The sequence below is a fragment of the Oncorhynchus kisutch genome, linkage group LG27, assembly GCF_002021735.2.
Source record: "Oncorhynchus kisutch isolate 150728-3 linkage group LG27, Okis_V2, whole genome shotgun sequence".
Lineage (NCBI taxonomy): Eukaryota > Metazoa > Chordata > Actinopteri > Salmoniformes > Salmonidae > Oncorhynchus > Oncorhynchus kisutch.
This window is the reverse complement of record NC_034200.2, coordinates 27911739-27933813: the sequence shown is the minus strand read 5'-3', so window position 1 is coordinate 27933813 and position 22075 is coordinate 27911739. Positions and strand designations below refer to the sequence as shown.

At 43.0% G+C, this 22075-nt stretch overlaps 2 protein-coding genes across 12 annotated transcripts in view; both read right to left on the bottom strand.

The window, feature by feature from the left end:
• Positions 1–459: 459 nt before the first annotated feature.
• snorc (secondary ossification center associated regulator of chondrocyte maturation) lies at positions 460–17180 on the bottom strand. Its single transcript, XM_020463593.2, has 3 exons — positions 16317–17180; positions 3164–3334; positions 460–2827 (listed from the first exon to the last, which is right to left on the bottom strand). Exons 1-3 carry the CDS (start codon positions 16390–16392, stop codon positions 2718–2720), a joined length of 357 nt encoding a protein of 118 aa, XP_020319182.1. The 5' UTR covers positions 16393–17180; the 3' UTR covers positions 460–2717.
• A 494-nt stretch (positions 17181–17674) lies between these two features.
• The window catches only part of LOC109871604 (GRB10-interacting GYF protein 2), a 30315-nt gene continuing 25914 nt past the window's right edge, over positions 17675–22075 (bottom strand). For all 11 annotated transcript variants that reach the window (XM_031806649.1, XM_020462516.2, XM_020462519.2 and 8 more), the window contains exons 26-28: positions 21324–21526; positions 20681–20831; positions 17675–18570 (exon numbers count right to left, since the gene is read on the bottom strand). In XM_031806649.1, the coding sequence (XP_031662509.1) occupies positions 18503–18570; positions 20681–20831; positions 21324–21526 (422 nt within the window). In that variant the 3' untranslated portion in view covers positions 17675–18502. The remainder of the gene's footprint in view (positions 18571–20680; positions 20832–21323; positions 21527–22075) is intronic.

Genomic DNA, 22075 nt, shown 5'->3' with positions numbered 1-22075 from the left:
AAACTGATTGCCAGTCAGAATCTGCTAAATAGATATGATCTTACAGCCCCGCCTAATGCAATGTTGTTTTGACACTTCAACTTTTGTTGGTGCCTGTTGAACACAACCCGGATGACAGGGGTCTGGTTCAAACCAGAACCAGCTCTAGTTCTAATCTAGAACCACGATGGGATGTACAGTACTTGAATTATGTGTTGCAATGACTCGTTGTTCCCGTTTTGCTGAGAGACAAACTGAACACCTACTGTATGTTGTCTAGCTAGCATATCCAGCATTGAGCACATGTGAATGACTCACTCCCACTCTTCAGTGTGTATTGCATCAGTCCAATCTCAGATATATCAGTTTAATTCAGTGTAATGAAACTACCGGTTTGTACTTTCATTTTCTATTCCCGACCTTACATATAAAAAATACCCATATACATTTGAAGTCAATGTCAAGACGAACTAATAACTACTATTTGGCTGTACAAAGGGATTTGTTTAATCTTTTATTTTTTTAACCAGACCGTTCAAACCAGTGATATTATTATATGAAAAAATATTTGTTTCACAAAAGCATTAGGGCTCAGATAAACCAAACCCACATTGCAGTATTTATGCAGTAGCTCTTTTTCCATCGTCAAATTAACACAGACTGGTATTGGGTACTGTATAAAACCTGCAACTACACCAGGGCGATCCTCCTCAGGACTGCTTACACTTTTCAGAATTGTGGGTGTGGGTACGGGATGAAGTGTGGGCACGGGATGAAGTGTGTAAATAAAGACACCTCGTAAACATTTCTATGGCAGGTAATGAATCCCAGCCTTAGTTAGTTGTTTGGTAAAAGGCCACAGAGGAATACAGAAAATGGTGACATAACGTATCAAAAAGTATCACACACATGCACTCATACACAAACACACTCACAACAGTTGTCATTGTCTTTTTAGACCAGAGGTTAAAATGTGATTTGCAGGTTAAACAAACTAATTACCCCATCTATGTTTATTTATTGAAGCATGTTCATCTTAAAATATTAGATTTTTGGGTCAATATGGGTCACCTGTAAATAGGCAAACGTTTCTTTTGAACACCTATTTGCCAATAAACAGTAACACATTGTGGGCATTGGGGAAATAAATCTGGCATATTATATGATAGCCTGCATTTGGTAAATGATTTCATTCTCATTCTATTGTCAATAACACTTGCCTTTTAAGGCACTCAGTATTACTGCAACATAATGAACATGGTGGAACAATCTTCAAAGACACACTCATCACACCCTTTCATCCACAAGACAAACTAAATCTGAGACAGGATACTCTAACCCACAACATAACCGTCAGAAAAAAAGACTTCTACAAAAACAAATCACAATGCTCGACAAAACACTTGGACACACAACTGTAAACTACAGATCATTAGACATACATTTTGTTTTCAAAAGAGATGAATTACAGTGGGGGGGCTCATAATAACAACTGGAATTGAATCACTGGAATGGTATCAAGCACTTGGAGACTGTTTTTTAATACCATTGCATTAACACCACTCCAGCCACTACTATGAGCAGGGGGGGGGGGGCGTGATCTCAACTCAGCCTATCAGAAAACTGAGGTGGCCCATCTTGGTAAGGGGACCAGCCGTTGCCCACTGATCAGCCAAATGCTCATTACAGATTAGTATAACAGATACATTGTTCAAAAATCTTTAAGAAATCTTGACAGGCATTGGATTTCTCTTAATGTGACCAAGGGAGATGTCTGCTTTTGGTGTAATGCCTGGAGCCACTAGATTTGACAGCTATAATGCAGTTCACCTCTGGCATTATCCGCTAAGCGGATGTTGGCTAAAGTGGATCTGATTGTAACTGCCAAAATAAAGGAAACACCAACGTAAAGTGTCTTAATAGGGGGCGTCGGGCCACCATGCGCCAGAACAGCTTCAATGCACCAGATTCTACAAGTGTCTGGAACTCTATTGGAGGGATGCAATGCCATTCTTCCATGAGAAATTCCATAATTTGGTGTTTTGTTGATGGTGGTGGAAAATGCTGTCACAAGCACCACTCCAGAATATCCCATCTGGTGACAGATGGCCATGGCATTTGGTTTACATCGTTTACTCATCAAACCACTCAGTGACCATTTGTGCCCTGTGGATGTGCCCTGTTGTCATCCTATGGGGGGGGCATAGTCATGTTAGCCAAAATAATGGCCTGATAAGCATTTTTATACATGACCCTAAGCATGATGGGATGTTAATTGTTGAAATAACTCAGGAACCACACCTGTGTGGAAGCACCTGCTTTCAATATACTTTCTCTCTCATTTACTCAAGTGTTTCCATTATTTTGGCAGTTACCTGTATACACTGGAAGAACCTGCCAGTCTCTGTTGTAAGTCAATTTTGACTTGAGTGGAAGCTAGGATTGACCATTTAGTAACAAGCTGACATGTGTGCCAACATAAACAATATGATTATAGTAGCTAGAGTCTGAAGGAAATTCATTGTTGGTTGCGCTTCAAGGCTAAAGGGACCTGCCATTATATTAGAGCGTCCAGGGGTTATAGAAGGGTTGTCACTTTCACAATATGTGTGGGTATAAGAGAAACTGAGCAAAAGTGAGAGAATGGGCAAGAAAGACCATGAAGATAGATGAATGAGAGAGAAGTGGAGGTAAGAAAAGTGTGAGAGATTGAAAGGGAGGAAGAGGAATTTGTGGCTCTAGGAAGCGGTGAACTTCCTGAGTGTGATGACAATGAGGGCGAGGAGGACTGAAGCCCCCAGGAAGACAGCGATGACAATAGCTGTGATGGCGCCCGGGCCCAGGACACCTGGACACACATAGTACATGCAACACGCAAAGGTTAGACACTAGTGTATAAACCATGATTGTCAAGTCAAATTCAAAGTAAAATTGTGTTCAAAGTCTAAATACAATTGTATTGTTTATTACCAATTCATTACATTTAAAGGGGTTGTGGTGTGGAACAACTAATAGACACAAATAACCCCACCACTGTGCTTTCACCAATGTCTCTTGCCATGCAAATAATGGCAGAAGTATATAATTTTCTTAATCCTCTGGGTACAACCGAAATTATTGATATTAATAAACTGGTGATGGGAAATGTTCTGGAAAAATGAATGACATGAAGCGCCTGTCTCACCTTCCTCCTCATCCATGACCTGTGAGTGGGTGGTGTCCTCATACTCGAAGGTTAACACTCTCTCCGTCATGTCCTTGAAGGGATCTTTGGTGGTGACGTCATATGTCCCGCCACCGGACAGTGTGTCCTGGTTGTCCCCTTGTAAAGTTGGCGTGGGGTCTTCCACGGTCTCTGTGAACAACAACCGTGTGTGTTCACAATTTGGGCATGTTTGTAGACAAGTCTAAAGTGCCTTCAGAAAGCATTCATTCACCTTGCCTTATTCCACATTTTGCTGTGTTCGAGACTGTAGCATTGTGTACATATTCGTAGTGAAAAACATAACTTGTACAGATCTCTTCAGGAAATAGATATTCTACCATCAAAGGGACTACCTGGCGAAACAAGGGTTAAATAAAACATTTCCCTTGTGGGTAACTGAACAAGCTCAGTCAGACCTGCTACTCTCTAGACTTGAAGTTGCTATTCACATACTATCAGCTGGATAAAACCAACCCTGGAGAAAGAGTGTGAACTGAAAATATGACTCATGTTATATTACACATATTACAGTAGCTTTGCTGATGGCTGCTAATATATACTAATGTATGCGAATTTAGGAATGTAAGCCACTGTATGCTCCTCTAACAGAGAGCCAGTGAGTGACAGAGCTGTGAATGTAAGATACTGTATGCTCCTCTAACAGAGAGCCAGTGAGTGACAGAGCTGTGAATGTAAGATACTGTATGCTCCTCTAACAGAGAGCCAGTGAGTGACAGAGCTGTGAATGTAAGATACTGTATGCTCCTCTAACAGAGAGCCAGTGAGTGACAGAGCTGTGAATGTAAGCCACTGTATGCTCCTCTAACAGAGAGCCAGTGAGTGACAGAGCTGTGAATGTAAGATACTGTATGCTCCTCTAACAGAGAGCCAGTGAGTGACAGAGCTGTGAATGTAAGATACTGAGTACAGAGCTAAGTATTAGCCCCAGTCTTTGATGCTACAGTGGAAAGTTGCTAAGCTACTAGCTTCTCTGCGAGCAGCCTCAGACCAGGGCCTGAAAGGATGTCTTCGTATGGGGATCAACACTCTCTGTACACAGTACAGGTAGCCTCCGCTGTGTGCTCTCTCAACTCCTTCGGACACCTCGCTCTTCTCTCCAGCTCTCCACATTCTGCCCCTCTCCTCTCCCCCTCTCCCGCGTCTCTCACCCACATTCCACAGGTCCTAACATGGAAGTGCTACACGACTTCTTACACCTTCATTGCAGCCATGGAAACATGATCCAGATCTCTTAAACATCCCTCTCTCTCTCTTACTACCCCAGTAGAGGAGAGTGAAGGGCCAAGAATAGTAAAAGTGGATTCTGGATAAGGTCAATTGAAGTTAATAAACTGCAACTTGATTTGCTTCAATGATCTGAGAAGGGGTATTGTGTTAAGTGCACAGCTGAGTGAGCTTGACTTTTTAATTGAAAGAAACAGGGACAATTTGATCCCAATCTATAAAGAAAAAAAACATCCACACACACACGTATGCACGCACAAGTGCACACTTTAGGAAGTTGAGGGTACCTTAATTGGGGAGAACAGGCTTGTGGTAATGACTGGACTGTAATAGTATCAAATACATCAAACATATGGTTTCCATGGTTTCCAGGTGTTTGATTCCATTCACTCCGTTCCGGCCATTATTGTGAGCCGTCCTCCCCTCAGCAGCCTCCTGTGGTGCATGTGCGCGCACACACACACACACACACACAAGCCCACCTATCCACTCAGACGTAAAAATCCTACCTGTGCTCACGCTACACATACCAACAAAACCATACACCAAACACATTTAAACTCAACAGACATCATCAGTTATAAAACCGCCCACTCTAAACCCTACACTCTGACAATCTCACAACCAAGCATTCACACCATAGCCTCAGGAAGTAGGCTAAAAACAACTTCCCGCGGCTATGATTCCCACTCAACCTTGCCAATAAGTTTTATTTGATAAATCTCGAAAATACACATAACAAAACGTATCACTTCAAAAGACTCTCTCACACATAGCCACATTCATTTCCAACTATCAAAGATAAAAACAGAATAATGTCCAAAGACTTGTGGGCCCATCACTATGATTCCAACATTACACACAAACTCCGATAGCTAACTCTGTTGGTGAGGGCCTGTGTACTGTTGATGAGCTGAGCCGAGGCCGGTCGGGGTGGGTATTTCTGATGTTGCTGTGTGTGTTGGTTGACTCATGTGTTAGCGTGTGACTTCCTGTGCAGGGGCTGGCTGTAGGTACAGAGCCCTGGGCCCCTGGCCAGCCTTGCCATCAATGAAGCCTTCAGCCTGTGGCACAAAAGGCCGCTTGTGCGGTCATGGAGGGCGGCTGCAGGTCTGCAGTAGAGGCAGGCTCCAACTGGTAACGGCCGGCCAGGCTCAAACCTAGAGTAGCCCCAGCCCCTACACGTCAAACAAGCTTGTTTATCAAATTGTATGAGTGTGTGTGAAAAGGTTGTACCTCCTTGGATAGCTTGGTTTACTGAAGACAGAGAGAAAAGCGCTGCGATGTTTTTCCATTGGTGTTTGTTCACCTTATCAAGGAGGGCAGGAGGAGTTTGCTTCTCAGTAAATTTCCAGTAATGGTTCCCATTTGTAACCGCAGCGCTACCATTGGCCAGCTAAATAATCTCCATCTACTACAGATTGACACTAAACTATATCTCATGACGCAGTTTCCAAAAGGTGTTCTTGCTATCAGTTTCAGGTAATTCCAGTCAACAAAATCCTTCTACAGATGTAGGATGTTCATTTGATCACCCTGTTGCAGAATAACTTTTGTTCATTTCAGACTTGATTTTCCCTTACGAAAAATGTATCATCAACCCATAACATTTTTTCCATTAATTAGAATCTATTTAATTCACATTTCCAGTTGCTGCAGGATTATTTTCCTGCTGTAGTAAACTGGTTTAAATAAATATCATATATCTCTGTACATGGGTCTAATATTGGTACCCATGACCAGTCGGTCATAAGACATTAACATGGGTCTTATGAGGTGAGGAAACACATAGGCTCGCTGTCACTCATTGACATTAGGTGGGCATTTCAAGTGTGGCGGTTAAACTGTCTGTGTTCACAAAGGGCAGCCCAATTCGTTTTTTCCACTAAGTGGTCTTTTGACCAATCACATTAGATATTTTCACATCAGATGCACTTTAACCTCAACGTGTATTCCGACCTTGAAATTCAGCATGAGAATAGCATGCTATTCACACGCTACTAGTTTGGATGGAGATTGGATAAATTAAGGTGTGGCAGTCAAAAGTTTTAGAACACCTACTCATTCAAGGGGTTTTCTTTATTTGACTATTTTATAGTAAAAGGTGATTCGACTTAAGTTTAAAACAACTCACAAATAGAAATTATTACCAAGTGATAAAACAAGAGTCAACTAAAAGGATCATTAGAGCCAAACAGACAGGGTTATGGAAGACAGATCATCAGGAGTGACAATGTTATCAATATGCATGACTTACTGTATATCCACTCAATGCATTTTTCTGCCCCTCCCAGTTTAATTTCACCTTTATTTAACCAGGTATTCAACTCTCTAGAGACAGCAGGAGCGGTAGAGATACTCTAAATGATCGGCTATGAAAAGCCAACTGACATTTACTCCTGAGGTGCTGACTTGTTGCACCCTCAACAACTACTGTGATTATTATTATTTGACCATGCTGGTCATTTATGAACATTTGAACATCTTGGCCATGTTCTGTTATAATCTCCACCCGGCACAGCCAGAAGAGGACTGGCCACCCTTCATAGCCTGGTTCTTCTCTAGGTTCCTTCCTAGGTTCTGGACTATCTAGGGAGTTTTTCCTAGCCACCGTGCTTCTACACCTGCATTGCTTGCTGTTTGGGGTTTTAGGCTGGGTTTCTGTATAGCTGATGTAAGAAGGGCTATATAAATACATTTGATTTGAGGTAGGCCAGTTGAGAACAAGTTCTCATTTACAACTGCGACCTGGCCAAGATAAAGCAAAGCAGTGCGACAAAAACAACAGAGTTAAACAAACAAACGTACAGTCAATAGCACAATAGAAAGATCTATGTACAGTGTGTACAAATGTAGAAGAGCATGGAGGTAAGGCAATAAAAAGGCCACAGAGAGTAAATAATGACAATTTAGCATTAATACTGGAGTGATAGATGTACAGAGGATGATGTGCAAGTAGACATACTGGGGTGCAAAAGAGCAAGAGGGTAAGTAATAATATGGGGATGAGGTAGTCAGGTGTGCTATTTATAGATGGGCTGTGTACAGGTAGAGTGATCGGTAAGCTGCTCTGACAGCTGATGCGTAAAGTTACAGAGGGAGATATAAGACTCCAGCTTCAGAGATTTTTGCAATTCGTTCCAGCCATTGGCAGCAGAGATCTGGAAGGAAAGGTGGCCAAAGGAAGTGTTGGCTTTGGGGGTGACCAGTGCAATATACCTGCTGGAGCATGTGTTACAGGTGGGTGTTGCTATGGTGACCAGTGAGCTGAGATAAGGCGGGGCTTCACCTAGTAAAGACTTATAGATGACCTGGAGCCAGTGGGTTTGGCGACGGATATGTAGTGAGGACCAGCCAACGAGAGCATACAGGTCGCAGTGGTGGGTAGTATATGGGGTTTTGGTGATAAAACGTATGGCACTGTGATAGCAAACTGGATGTAGTCTGAGTAGAGTGTTGGGGGCTATTTTGTAAATGACATTCACCGTAGTCAAGGATCGGTAGGATAGTCAGTTTTACGAGGGTATGTTTGGCGGTATGAGTGAAGGAGGCTTTGTTGCAAAACAAGAAGCAGAATCTAGATTTAGTTTTGGATTGGAGATGCTTAATGTGAGTCTGGAAGGAGAGTTTACAGTCTAACCAGACACCTAGCTATTTGTAGTTGTCCACATATTCTAGATCAGAACCATCCAGAGTATTGATGCTAGTCGGGCGGGAGGGTGGGGGCAGCATTGGGTTGAAGAGCATGCACTTAGTTTTACTAGCATTTAAAAGCAGTCGGAGGCCACGGAAGGAGTGTTGTATGGCGTTGAAGCTTGTTAGCACAGTGTCCAAAGAAGGGCCAGATGTATACAGAATGGTGTCGTCTGCATAGAGGTGGATCAGAGAATCACCAGCAGCAAGAGCGACATCATTGATATATACAGAGAAAAGAGTCGGCCCGAGAATTGAGCCCTGTGGCACCCCCATAGCGACTGCCAGAGGTCCAGAAAAAAGGCCCTCCGATTTGACACTGAACTCTATCTGAGAAGTATTTGGTGAACCAGGTGAGGCAGTCATTTGAGAAGCCAAGGCTATTGAGTCTGCCGATAAGAATGCGGTGATTGACAGAGTTGAAAGCCTTGGCCAGGTCGATGAAGACGGCTGCACAGTACTGTCTTTTTTTTGTTTTTTTGTTGAATTTTACCCCTTTTTCTCCCCAATTTCGTGGTATCCAATTGTTGTAGTAGCTACTATCTTGTCTCATCGCTACAACTCCCGTACGGGCTCGGGAGAGATGAAGGTTGAAAGTCATGCGCCCTCCGATACACAACCCAACCAAGCCACACTGCTTCTTAACACAGCGCGCATCCAACCCGGAAGCCAGCCTCACCAATGTGTCGGAGGAAACACCGTGCACCTGGCAACCTTGGTTAGCGCGCACTGCGCCAGGCCCGCCACAGGAGTCGCTGGTGCGCGATGAGACAAGGACATCCCTACCGACCAAGCCCTCCCTAACCCGGACGATGCTAGGCCAATCTTTCTTTCTCTCTCTCGAAGGACCTGAGCCCTAGGACCATGCCCCAGGACTACCTGACATGATGACTCCTTGCTGTCCCCAGTCCACCTGGCCGTGCTGCTGCTCCAGTTGCAACTGTTCTGCCTTATTATTATTCGACCATGCTGGTCATTTATGAACATTTGAACATCTTGGCCATGTTCTGTTATAATCTCCACCCGGCACAGCCAGAAGAGGACTGGCCACCCCACATAGCCTGGTTCCTCTCTAGGTTTCTTCCTAGGTTTTGGCCTTTCTAGGGAGTTTTTCCTAGCCACCGTGCTTCTACACCTGCATTGCTTGCTGTTTGGGGTTTTAGGCTGGGTTTCTGTACAGCACTTTGAGATATCAGCTGATGTACGAAGGGCTATATAAATAAATTTGATTTGATTTGAATTGTGCGTCGCCCCACGGACCTCTCGGTCGCGGCCGGTTACGACAGAGCCTAGGTGCGAACCCAGGGACTCTGATGGCACAGCTGGCGCTGCAGTACAGCGCCCTTATCAACTGCACCACCCGGGAGGCCCACAGTACTGTCTTTTATCAACGGCGGTTATGATATCTTTTAGGACCTTGAGCGTGGCTGAGGTGCACCCATGACCAGCTCGGAAACCAGATTGCATAGTGAAGGTACGGTGGGATTCGAAATGGTCGTTGATCTGTTTATTAACTTTGCTTTCGAAGATTTTAGAAAGGGCAGGATGGATATAAGTCTATAACAGTTTGGGTCTAAGATGTCTCCCCATTTGAAGAGGGGGATGACCGCGGCAGCTTTCCAATCTTTGGGGATCTCAGAAAGAGAGGTTGAATAGGCTAGTAAATGGTGGTTGAAACAATTTTGGCAGATAATTTTTGAAAGAGGGTCCAGACTGTCTAGCCCAGCTGATTTATAGGGATCCAGATTTTGCAGCTCTTTCAGAACATCAGCTGTTTGGATTTGGGTGAAGGAGAAGCGGTGGGGCAAGTTGCTGCAGGGGGTGCTGACGTGTTGGCCGGGGTAGGGGTAGACAGGTGGAAAACATTGCCAGCCGTGGAAAAATGCTAATTTAAATGATTGATTATCTTAGATTTATCAGTGGTGACAGTGTTTCCTATCCTCAGTGCAGTGGGCAGCTGGGAGGAGGTGCTCTTATTCTCCATGGACTTTACAGTGTCCCGAAACATTTTGGAATTAGTGCTATAGGAAGCACATTTCTGTTGGAAAAAGCTAGCCGTAGCTTTCTTAACTGACTGAGTATATTGGTTCCTAACATCCCTGAAAAGTTGCATATCGTGTGGGCTATTCGATGCTAATGCAGAACGCCACAGGATGTTTTTGTGCAGGTCAAGGGCAGTCAAGTCTGGGGTTAACCAAGGGCTATATCTGTTCTTAGTTCTACATTTTTTTTGAATGGGGCATGCTTTTTTAAATGGAGAAGAAAGCACTTTTGAAGAGCAACCAGGCATCCTCTACTGACGGGATGAGGTCAATATCCTTCCAAGATACCCGGGTCAGGTGGGTTAGAAAGGCCTGCTCACTGAAGTGTTTTAGGGAGCGTTTGACAGTGATGAGGGGTGGTCGTTTGACCGCGGACCCATTATGCACGCAGGCCATGAGGCAGTGATCGCTGAGATCCTGGTTGAAGACAGCAGAGGTGTATTTAGAGGGAAGGTTGGTCAGGATGATATCTAAGAGGGTGCCCATGGTTACGGATTTTGGGTTGTACCTGGTAGGTTTCTTGATAATTTGTGTGAGATTGAGGGCATCTAGCTTAGATTGTAGGACGGCCGGGGTGTTAAGCAAGTCCCAGTTTAGGTCACCTAACAGTACGAACTCTAAAGATAGATGGGGGGCAAACAATTCACATATGGTGTCCAAGGCACAGCTGGGGGCTGAAGGTGGTCTATAACAAGCGGCAACGGTGAGAGACTTGTTTCTGGAAAGGTGGAAGCTCAAATTGTTTGGGCACAGACCTGGATAGTATGACAGAACATTGCTCTTAAAAAAGAAGTTACAGGTCTGTGAGAGCCAGAAATCTTGTTTGTTTGTAGGTGACCAAATACTTATTTTCCACCATAATTTGCAAATAAATAAATTAAAAATCCTACAATGTGATTTTCTGGATTTTTTCTCCTCATTTTGTCTGTCATAGTTGAAGTGTACATATGATGAAAATTACAGGCCTCTCTCATCTTATTAAGTGATGAGTGCACAATTGGTGGCTGACTAAATACTTTTTTGCCCCACTGTATATCCACAGTAAAATTAGTCCTATATCGACATAACCTGAAAGGCCGCTCAGCAAGGAAGAAGCCACCGCTCCAAAACCGCCATAAAAAAGCCAGACTAGAGTTTGAGACAAAGATCGTACTTTTTGGAGAAATGTCCTCTGGTCTGATGAAACAAAAATAGAACTGTTTGGCCATAATGACCATCATTATGTTTGGAGGAAAAAGGGGGATTCTTGCAAGCCGAAGAACACCATCCCAACCGTGAAGCACGGGGGTGGCAGCATCATGTTGTGTGGGTGCTTTGCTGCAGGAGGGACTGGTGCACTTCACAAAATAGATGGCATCATGAGGATGGAAATTATGTGGATATATTGAAGCAACATCTCAAGACATCAGTCAGGAAGTTAAAGTTTGGTCGCAAATGGGTCTTCCAAATGGACAATGACCCCAAGCATACTTCCAATGTTCTGGCAAAATGGCTTAAGGACAACAAAGTCAAGGTATTAGAGTGGACATCACAAAGCTCTGACCTCAATCCTATAGGAAATTTGTTGGCAGAACTGAAAAAGCGTGTGCGAGCAAGGAGGCCTACAAACCTGACTCAGTTACACCAGCTCTGTCAGGAGGAATGGGCCAAAATTCAACCAACTTATTGTGGGAGCTTGTGGAAGGCTACCCGAAACGTTTGACCCAAGTTAAACAATTTATAGGCAATGCTACCAAATACTAATTGACTGTATGTAAACTTCTGACCCACTGGGAATGTGAATAAAGAAATAAAAGCTGAAATAAATAATTCTCTCTACTATTATTCTGACATTTCACATTCTTAAAATAAAGTGGTGATCCTAACTGACCTAAGACCGGGCATTTTTACTTGGATTAAATGTCAGGAATTGATAAACTGAGTTTAAATGTATTTGGCTAAGGTGCATGTAAACCAGTCATATGGCAGCAAACTGAAGCATATCAACTTTCCCTCAAGTTTATTAAATGCTGTGCCATTATGCAGAATTTATATTGTTTGGCCTTTTATCTTGCAGGGATGAGCACTCTCGATTGCCTTAATTATAGGCTACCCCGACTTTCTCTGTCTCCTATTTCTGTCCTATATTAGTCACTATCAGTATCGACTGTCAGTAGGCATAATGACCACACATATTCAACTGTCAATTTACTGTTAGTTCCATTCAGTTGGCAGAGTTTACATAATCATTTAATTACATTGTTTTGTTTACCTTTTAGTTCTCTCTGTAAACGCGGTCAAGGCTGTGTGGTTGTTGCTGAGGATCATTAGTAACAGATTATCATCATTATCATAACAGAAGACATAGGCTAATTAAATGTTTATGGAGCAGAGCGTGGACCAAGACCTAACAGTTTGAACCAGACGCATGGAGCAATGGATGGCCGTGTCGTCACACAGTTCCATGGTCAATGCAGGCAATAGACAAGGCTACTATTGTAAACTATTCTCCCTATTAGAAGTATATATATACACACTAGTCTTCCAACATTAACATGGATTAAATAACTGAATGTGGCAATTTTCTGAATTTCTTTCTTCCGTGTGTAAAGACTCTCCAGATCAGAGTATTTTTAAATCTACCAATTGGAGCTGAAATGGAGATGAATATGCATATATTTATAAGGCTTTCTTTCATTGATCCCTAATATTCTGAACCTCTTCTCTCTATATATTCTAGTGAGTCTGTCGACAAAATTCGAACTAAAAAGGTACAACGTATTTTAAAGGGATGGTTTAAGATAAATGTACTATAAACCCTATTGAATGAAAACTCCAGGAGAAAATCTGTTGACCAGGAAGTGGGAGGGTTCTCAGCAGTTGAATGAAATGAAATGTATTCAGAGCGAACAAGGTAGCCACACCTGCAGAGCGCCTTATGCAACAGAATAAGGTACACTACATGACCAAAAGTATGTGAACACCTGCTCATCGAACAGCTCATTCCAAAATCATGGGCATTAATATGGAGTTGGTCCCCCCTTTGCTGCTATAACAGCCTCCACTCTACTGGGAAGGCTTTCCACTAAATGTTAGAACATTGCTGTGGGGACTTGCTTCCATTCAGCCACAAGAGCATGAGGTTGGACACTGATGTTGGGCGATTAGGCCTGGCTCACAGTCGGCTTTCAAATTCATCCCAAAGGCATTCGATGGGGTTGAAGTAAGGGCTCTGTGCAGGCCAGTCAAGTTCTTCCACAGCGATCTTGACAAATCATTTCTGTATGGACCTCGCTTTGTACACTGGGGTTTCATGCTGAAACAGGAAAGGGCCTTCCCCAAACTGTTACCACAAAGTTGGAAGCAGAGAGTTGTCTAGAATGTCTTTGTACGCTGTAGTGTTAAGATTTCCCTTCACTGGAACTAAGGGGCCTAGTCCGAACCATGAAAAACAGCCCCAGACCATTATTCCGCCTCCACCCAACTTTACAGTTGTCACTATGCATTGGGGCAGGTAGCGTTCTCCTGGCATGCGCCAAAGTTAAATTCATCCATCGGACTGCCAGATTGTTAAGCATGACTTGTTGTAAAGGTGGCATCCTATGACTTTCACGTTGAAAGTCACTGAGCTCTTCAGTAAGGCCACTCTACTGCCAATGTTTGTCTATGGAGATTGCATGGCGGTGTGCTCGATTTTACACACCTGTTAGCAACGGGTGTGGCTGAAATGGCCAAATCCACTCATTTTAAGGGGTGTCCACATACTTTTGTATATATAATGTATGTCTGAATACCAAATACTGAGAAGTACGTAGGAAAGGCGTGCATAAGGCATAGATTTCCTAAGTCTGAATCAGCCCCCAGGAGAACAGCCAGTACTATGGTTGGGTCCCAATTCTGTAAAACTTTCCTTGTCTACTTTCCTTTAGTGATCACAGAGATATGGGTCTCTGGGAGGTTAGTACAACAGAGGAGTATTATGGTTGGGTCCAAATATTTCTAAACGTATTTTTTCAATTTACTTCCCTTCTCAAGAGATGAGGGCTTGGGTCTCTGGAATCCTTGCAAGTGGAGAACAAGAGTACTTTGGTTGGGTCCCAATACTGTTAAAACTGTTTTCTTTCCTTGTCTACTTTACTTCGTGCCCACTAAGAGATGAATGAGCTGGATAGGTCAGAAGTTGTAGATTGAGGAAATTAAATGAGGAAAGAAAGATTTGGTGGCGAACGATTTAGTAAGCAGTTTGTATTACGGTCAAGACAGCAGTCCTAGAGGAAATGAGTGGCACCATGCCTGGCATCACTGGTCCAAAACAACATGTAAAGTGGAAGTCATTCATGAGTCATCTTGGAGATTTACTTATCTTGTGGAATGCGGGGGTGCCGATACAGAATCTGATGCTTGTGAGACCATAGACATTCATCATAAAAGGAACTGCAAATCCCTAAAATAACAAATCATCATAAAAGGAAGTGCAGTTTTAAGAGACAATGCACAAAGTTCCAAGTTCAATGTTAAACTGGACATCATGATCATGCAAATGTAGATACAAAAATGAAACTGCAAATTCAGTAACTAAATTGTCAACAACACGGTTCATTATCAAACCAACCACCTCATCCTTAAAATTCTTAGATGTTACTATCAATCTGGTGTTATATTTTCCTCCCTGCATAGTGACAGTTGTGTACAGGTCATTGTTTTGAGGAAAAGTGCCATGTTCCTGGTGGCTTGCTGTGGCTCTAACCCTTGCCCTGACCCCTAGGGCCTTAATGCTGCTGTGCTGTGTTCCCAAGGCCCTCACAATACCGGGCTTTGTGGAATCCCCTCTTCTCCCATGCCGCTCTTTAGGCTTATCACTCAAGTGTGAGAGTAGGAGAGACAGATATAGAAATGAAGGGAGAGAAAGAGAGGGACATGGATAGAGGAAGAGAGAGGTAAACAGAGAACTAAAATGAGGAAAGAAAGAAATAGAGGGATATAGAACTAGAAGATAGTGAGACAAATAGGGGGAGAGAGTAACAAGGGGAATTAGAACAAGAAAAACAAAACGAGAGGGTGAGATAACTCCAGCGAATCTGTTGACACCGTATCTAGATCAGCAGTAAAACCACACACAAAGATGGTAAAAAAAGGTTATTCTAACAAAGCCACTAACACTGATAATAAAAAAATGATCAATTAAACCACTACAAATTGCTAGTACTTGGCATCCTTTTCAACCATTTTATCAGTGCATTCTTCTGAAGTAGTCACAACTCGCAAATAGCAGCGTATTTGATATTCTCCTCTCATACCTAACACTTTACCAAATAAAATGTTCATAAACCCATATGAATAAGCACATAGAAAGGTTGACAACTCTTGACTCTTGGCAGAGGGAAACCACTGGCAAAATGAGCCAATATTTCAGTTTCAGACAGCTTCTAAACGTGAGGCATTATGAAAGCAAGTGAGTCAAAGACTAGCTTTCAGTCTCCAAACTTCCATTCGCTCAAACAACTGCATCATTTAGGGTGAGGGCACTCGCAACCGGGCCTCTAGATCAATAGTGGGGGGAAATGACACGTATACACACCTTGAGCTCAGCTAAATATGACCATATTTACCCAAAGCCCACTCAATGAGCAACATTCAGAATAATAGATTTTTCTGATAATTTGTCCACAGAAATAACAAGTCAAACATGGATTTGAATTCAATTTGATTGTCACTGAAATTGCAGATAATAGAAGACTAGTTGTTGATGTGCTTGTTGGAGTGGATGAAAAGCAGGCAGCATATTTTGCCTTCAACTTTGCAACAACTGACTTCAACAACACTGCATTTCTGGTGGCAAATCTAGTGTTTTTCAACAAACATTGTGTAATTTCTCATCTAGTTCTCTCTATAGAAGCCTCAACCAAACTGTTGTGTTTTCCCCTTGCCCCAACGATCTTTCCAATCCCTTGACCTTTTGAGGTGAGGTCTGAGTAAGGCAATGTTACAAAACATTATAAACACACATAATGTAATAGTAAATACATGTATCGTAGTGTGGACGGTTTTCATTTCATTCACACTTAGGATATTCAAAAACATGCAAAGACCAATAAATGTATGTATCATATATTACACTCTTTCCATGACTAATACAAGGACAACCAGGATACAACGTCCAGCAGGGAGCTTACCTGAGTGGATGGTGGCTACCCAGAGGCCTAGCAGGACCAGAAGGACGAGACTGGATACACTGCTGCAGTTGGCCATGATGGTTCCTGTGTTGAGCTAGGACGACTGGACTGAGTCTCCAGAGCTCCCGAAGCGTGCTAGTGAGTGCTGGATAAAAAAAAGAGGGGAAGAGAGAGGTGGAAGAGGGACTGGGTATTGAGAGAGAAGCTTCTGGATGGGGCAGACTTTACGAACACCTCTCATGAAGGCCCACCCACTTCATATTACTCAAATAAGGAGTTGCCTGTAGACGCTGATCTAAGCTCTGTTCCAACTATTTTCCACCCGAAGTTATAATTAGGACTGGGGCAGGGTACGCTGATCCTAGATCCGCTCATGGGAAACTTCTAACCAGAGTGGAAGACTTTAGGACTGGCCATTGCAACGCCTCCCCAACAGTCAGTCCATCGTCCTGTACCTTCCAGTTAGTAGACGTCACTGATACATGCCCAGATATTTTCTCAAATTTCAGGATTTGGGGTAGGCTTATCAGACCCTAGATCTGTGGTAAGGGGTTATGGGCGTCAAGCTTGCCACTTGGGAGATATTTTGGGGTTTTGGAAGAAGCTGTGCGTTTCGATCTATCCCTATGTTACGAGTCGACACAGATGGATGTGGGTTATTTAAGCAATAAGGCCCGAGGTGGCGTGGTATATGGCCAATATACCACGGCTAAGGGCTGCTCTTATGCACGACGCAATCCGGAGATCTGATATTCCACAGCTGTCAGCATTCAGGCTTCGAACCACCCAGTTTATAGCCCTGAATGCTGATTGGCTGAAAGCCGTGGTATATCAGACCGTATACCACAGGTATGACAAAACATTTATTTTTACTGCTCTAATTACATTGGTAACCAGTTTATAATAGCAATAAGGCACCTTGGGGGTTTGTGATATACAGACAATATACCACGCATAGGGCTGTGTCCAGGCACTGTGTTGCGTCGTGTGTAAGAACAGCCCTTAGCCGTACCTCCTCGGGCCTAATTGCTAAAGTATTATTGGAAATCAGGGTAGGTATGCTCAGTAGGGTGAATTGTTTAGGATATAACCCAAAATTACATCAATGCAGGGAATGATAAACTCAGCAGGGAAAAATCATTTGGTTTGGTACTAGACCAATTATAGGATGATAACTACGAATCTAAATCAGTAACTGGGAGGAGATATATTCACAACTATTGCATTCAACTTTGGACTTACACACGATTTATGCTATTTTAGATTTTAGTCTCTACAGCAAATCAGCATGAAAAAGTGTTGAGTACAAATGTGAGTAAAGTGTTGTGCGTGGAAGGAGATCATTCATTGATTCAAAGAGAGGTGTGAACAGCCCACACAAGAGACTGTTTTATTTCATACCGCAATAGAAAAGTATGACTCCAGTAGTTCATCATTTTCATATATTATAATACAGATGCAGAATTGAAAGGTTATTCTTTAAACAGCCTAGTATTTTACAAGAAATGGATAACTACTTGGAACGGTCAAACATATCCTTAAAACAGGACATCAGTGGGCACACACATCCTTGGCTCCTACAATACCACCACCATCCACAAACAGGCAGAAAACAGGAGTGAAGGAAGGAGGAGAAAAGGGGGAGAAAAACATTCAATAAATAAAAATAACAAAACAGAAAAAAAAGTTATCTACCCCCCCAATGCGTTCAACTTCATGGGGAGAAGATTGCATCAGGTAACGTCTCTCTTCTGCATACTTTCAGACAAGATACTGGGAGGGGACTGAACAGCCGACCACAGACAGGGAGAGACATCCATGTCCTGCCCTCAGCTCTTTTCTTTGGGAGAAGTTTAGGCCTTTACATTGATTGATTTGTTGTTCAATTCAATGCTTGGTTGGTTTTTATGGTTCTGTTTGATTGTTTGGCTGCTTCGTTAGCCTTCTCCCTGTCTCACATAGGGCAAAATACTCATTAGGGATGTTTTTTGAGGGGTCCTCTAGCACTGGAAAGCGTCCCCAGCTTCCAATGACAAATGTTAAATTAAAGTACAAAACAGAACAGAAAGAGGATGCTGTTCACAAAAGGAAAGGGGCATTGGGGTGTGAAGGTGGTGGTTGTAGGGGGTACAATGGCAGCTGTTCAGAACGATATGGTCAGTGGGGTTGGCAGCAGAGCAGTCCCTTTAAAAGTCCTCCACCGTCTCGATCTCACCCATATTCAACCTCTCAGACGCCGCGTTCACAGAAAAACCTGGGAAGATGAGAGAACAGGGAAAGTGAATTTAGTATGAGAGGTATGCATGTGGTAGTCAGAAGAGATGCTAATCCAATTAGCATTAGTCGTAATGCCAATGAGAACAATAGATTCTGAGTGCACAGGAGTGAATGGGAATCATTTGGGCGCTAGCTCAACAACCCAACACCAGCATGAATTACGTGAACAAGACGCACAACATTACAGATCTTTTCTGAGATTATCAACTTTTTCTCCTTAAAACCTCTTGAGTGTAGGGGGCAGTATTTTGATGTTTGGATGAAAAACGTACTCAAATGAAACTGCCTATTTCTCAGGCCCAGAATATGCATATAATTGTCAGATTAGCATAGAAAACACTCAAGTTTCCAAAACTGTCAAAATATTGTCTGTGAGTATAACAGAACTGATATTTCAGGCGAAAACCTGAGGAAAATCCAACCCGGAAGTGCTGTTTTTCCTGAAAGCTCTGTTCCATTGCCTGCCTTCGCTCCATTTAAAGGGATATCAACCAGATTCTTTTTCCTATGGCTTCCCCATGGTGTGAACAGTCTTAAGACATAGTTTCAGGCTTATATTTTGAAACATGAGCGAGAAAGATCACATTGCGTCATTGTTTGGCTGAGTGCCAGCGTTTTGCATGCGCAACAGCTTGGAGCAGACATATCTCTCTCTCCTATTGAAGAAGCTACAGTCCCGGTTGAAATATTATCGATTATATATTGTAAAAACAACCTGAGTATTGATTACAAAAAACGTTTGACATGTTTCTACAAACATTACGGATACTATTTGGAATTTTGGTCTGCGATGTCGTGACTGCTTGAGCCTGTGGATTTCTGAAAATAACACGCCAACCAAATGGAGGTATTTTGGATATAAAAAATCATCTTTATGGAACAAAAGGAACATTTTTGTGTAACTGGGAGTCTCGTGAGTGCAAACATCCGAAGATCAAAGGTAAGCGATTAATTTGATTGGTTTTCTGATTTTTGTGACCAATCTACTTTGCTGCTAGCTGTTTGTAATGTTTTGTCTACTGAGAGACTAATGTCCTTACATAAACGCTTGGTATGCTTTCGCCGAAAAGATTTTTTGAAATCTGACATGCCAGGTGGATTAACAAGCTAAGCTGTGTTTTGCTATATTGCACTTGTGATTTCATGAAAATTAAATGATTTCAGTCATATAATTTGAATTTGGCGCTCTGCAATTCAGCGGATGTTGACGAAAATGATCCCGCTAACAGGATGGGTGCATCAAGAAGTTAATATCGCATAGCTTTGTAATCGTCACATTGCGTACTTTTAAGTAAAATAGTTTGACGAATACCTTGACTTTCTAGAGGGTAGTGGTTGACGAATGGCTTAGCATCCTCGTTACACAGCATTTCAACGTGAATGTGATTGGCCAAGAATCCCGCCTGCTCTCAGCCATATAAACATTGGCTATTCAGCTTTCTTGCTGTTACGGCTTTTCACTAGAATGTCTTGGTGTAGCACTGTTTCTTTAAACACACTATTGGTGGATGGTTCATGCTCTGGGTTGCCAGCTAAGGCTGTATCAAATATGAGAAGAGATTTAGAAAGTCAATAAAAAAAAATAATTGACAGGCCTGCCGAGTGGCGCAGCGGTCTAAGGCACTGCATCGCGGTCTAAGGCTAAGGATGTATCACTACAGACCCGGGTTCAATCCCAGGCTGTGTCACAGCCGGCCGTAACTGGGAGACCCATGAGGCGGGGTACAATTGACCCAGTGTCATCCGGGTTAGGGGAGGGTTTGGCCCGGCTGGGATTTCCTTATGGCGAGCTGGGCACCTGCATGCTGACTTCGGTCGCCAGCTGGAAGTGTTTCCTCCGATACATTGGTGTGCGGCTGGCTTCCGGGTTAAGCAAGCAATGTGTCAAGAAGCAGTGCTGCTTGGCAGGGTCATGTTTCGGAGGACGCATGGCTCTCGACCGTTGTCTCTCACGAGTCCGTAGGGGAGTTGCAGCGATGGGACTAGACTGTAACCACCAATTAGATATCACAAAATTGGGGAGAAAAAGGGGTAAAAGTACCACAAAAAAACATTGACAAACAGTGCTTTAATAGTCTATTTCTCACCTAGCAGGCTGGGGTCTGCCCGGACCATCTTCTGCTTTTTCTTCTTCTTCCCTGAGGTGACGGTCTCGAAGCGTGCCTGCTGCTGGAGGCTGGTGTGGTTTGACTGGTACAGAGAGGGAGAGCCTGTCCCGCTTACACCCCACATTGAATCCTGGGAAATAGAGTCACAAAGCAAATGAGGGGTCAGATAACTACTAACATTGGTAGCAGGGTATGGATTAATGTATGGATTTCTGAAATATTATGGTCCAGCAATATTAGGTATCCTTCTACATGATGGTCCAAAGTAACATTTTGAAAGCCAATGAACAGTGGTCACTGACCAACCTTGTTATGGGAGAACTTTTGATCCAGCTTAGAACCAACACACCTGACTCGACACAAAAACTGCTCATCAAGACCCAGGGATGTGACCAGGACAACATGGGAAAGCAGGGAAATCTGTACAATTCTATCTTTTTGACTAGACTACAACATAACTCTCCAATGTAATTTATTTTTTGGGGTTATTTTTGACTATTTAGACAGGGAGGAAATCAAAGAGGGTACAGGCAGGTGGGAGACATATTGAAGGGTTTGAGCCAGGAGTGTTACCACTAGACCAAAGTCACACCAATGACCTGTTCTGCTGCATCTCTCTCACCTGCTGTTGCTGTTTTAGTGTTGGTTGCTGGTTCTGCGGGGCCGGGGGCGCTTTCTGTTGGTTGGCATTCTGCTTGGCACGGCGCTCCAGGAACTGTTTGGCAAACTCCTTGGCCTCGGACGTGTCCCCCAGGTAGGCGCGCACGTAGTCGTGCACCTCGTACGGACTGTCCACCTCCTTCAGGAAGGATGCAAATGTCGGGACTGCAGCCAGAGGAGGAAGAGGGTCAGGCGACTTTTTTTTCTCTTCAATTTAAAGTTTTATTAAGTTTTTCAATCAACCAACAAAGCACATTCTACATTCACAGATGTGACAGGCTTTAAAAACACATTCCACATTCACAGATGTGACAGGCTTTAAAAACACATTCCACATTCACAGATGTGACAGGCTTTAAAAAAAGAAAAAGGTCAAAAAATAATACATTTGAAAAAATAAATAAAAACTAAATAAAAACATCTAACACTTGCAGCAGCACTATCAAGGTTCTTATCAGCTATTTCAAGCATTCGCTGAGACGACGGGCCAATAATTCGTTTTTAGGTTTTACAGTACCTTACACAACATGTATCTGCGCATTTTCCTAGTCACCCCGTTCACTCTGTCCAGTTTGAAATATAGTTGAATAGTGGAGACCAGAGTCTATCAAACTTGGGCTGTCTCTTGTGGAGGTCATAAGTGAGCTTTTCAAGAGGAAGAAAGTCAACAATCTGGTCAATCTACATTTTAAATGTAGGAGGGGTATTAGAGGC

What these genes read in the sequence shown, in the direction of transcription:
- snorc (XM_020463593.2), bottom strand. Translation starts at nt 16,392, where the DNA reads ATGGCCAACTGCAGCAGTGTATCCAGTCTCGTCCTTCTGGTCCTGCTA. An exon ending in GGTAGCCACCATCCACTCAG is followed by an intron (nt 3,335 to 16,316) that starts GTAAGCTCCCTG and finishes TGTTGTTCACAG; the next exon opens with AGACCGTGGAAGACCCCACG. An exon ending in GGTCATGGATGAGGAGGAAG is followed by an intron (nt 2,828 to 3,163) that starts GTGAGACAGGCG and finishes ATGTGTGTCCAG; the next exon opens with GTGTCCTGGGCCCGGGCGCC.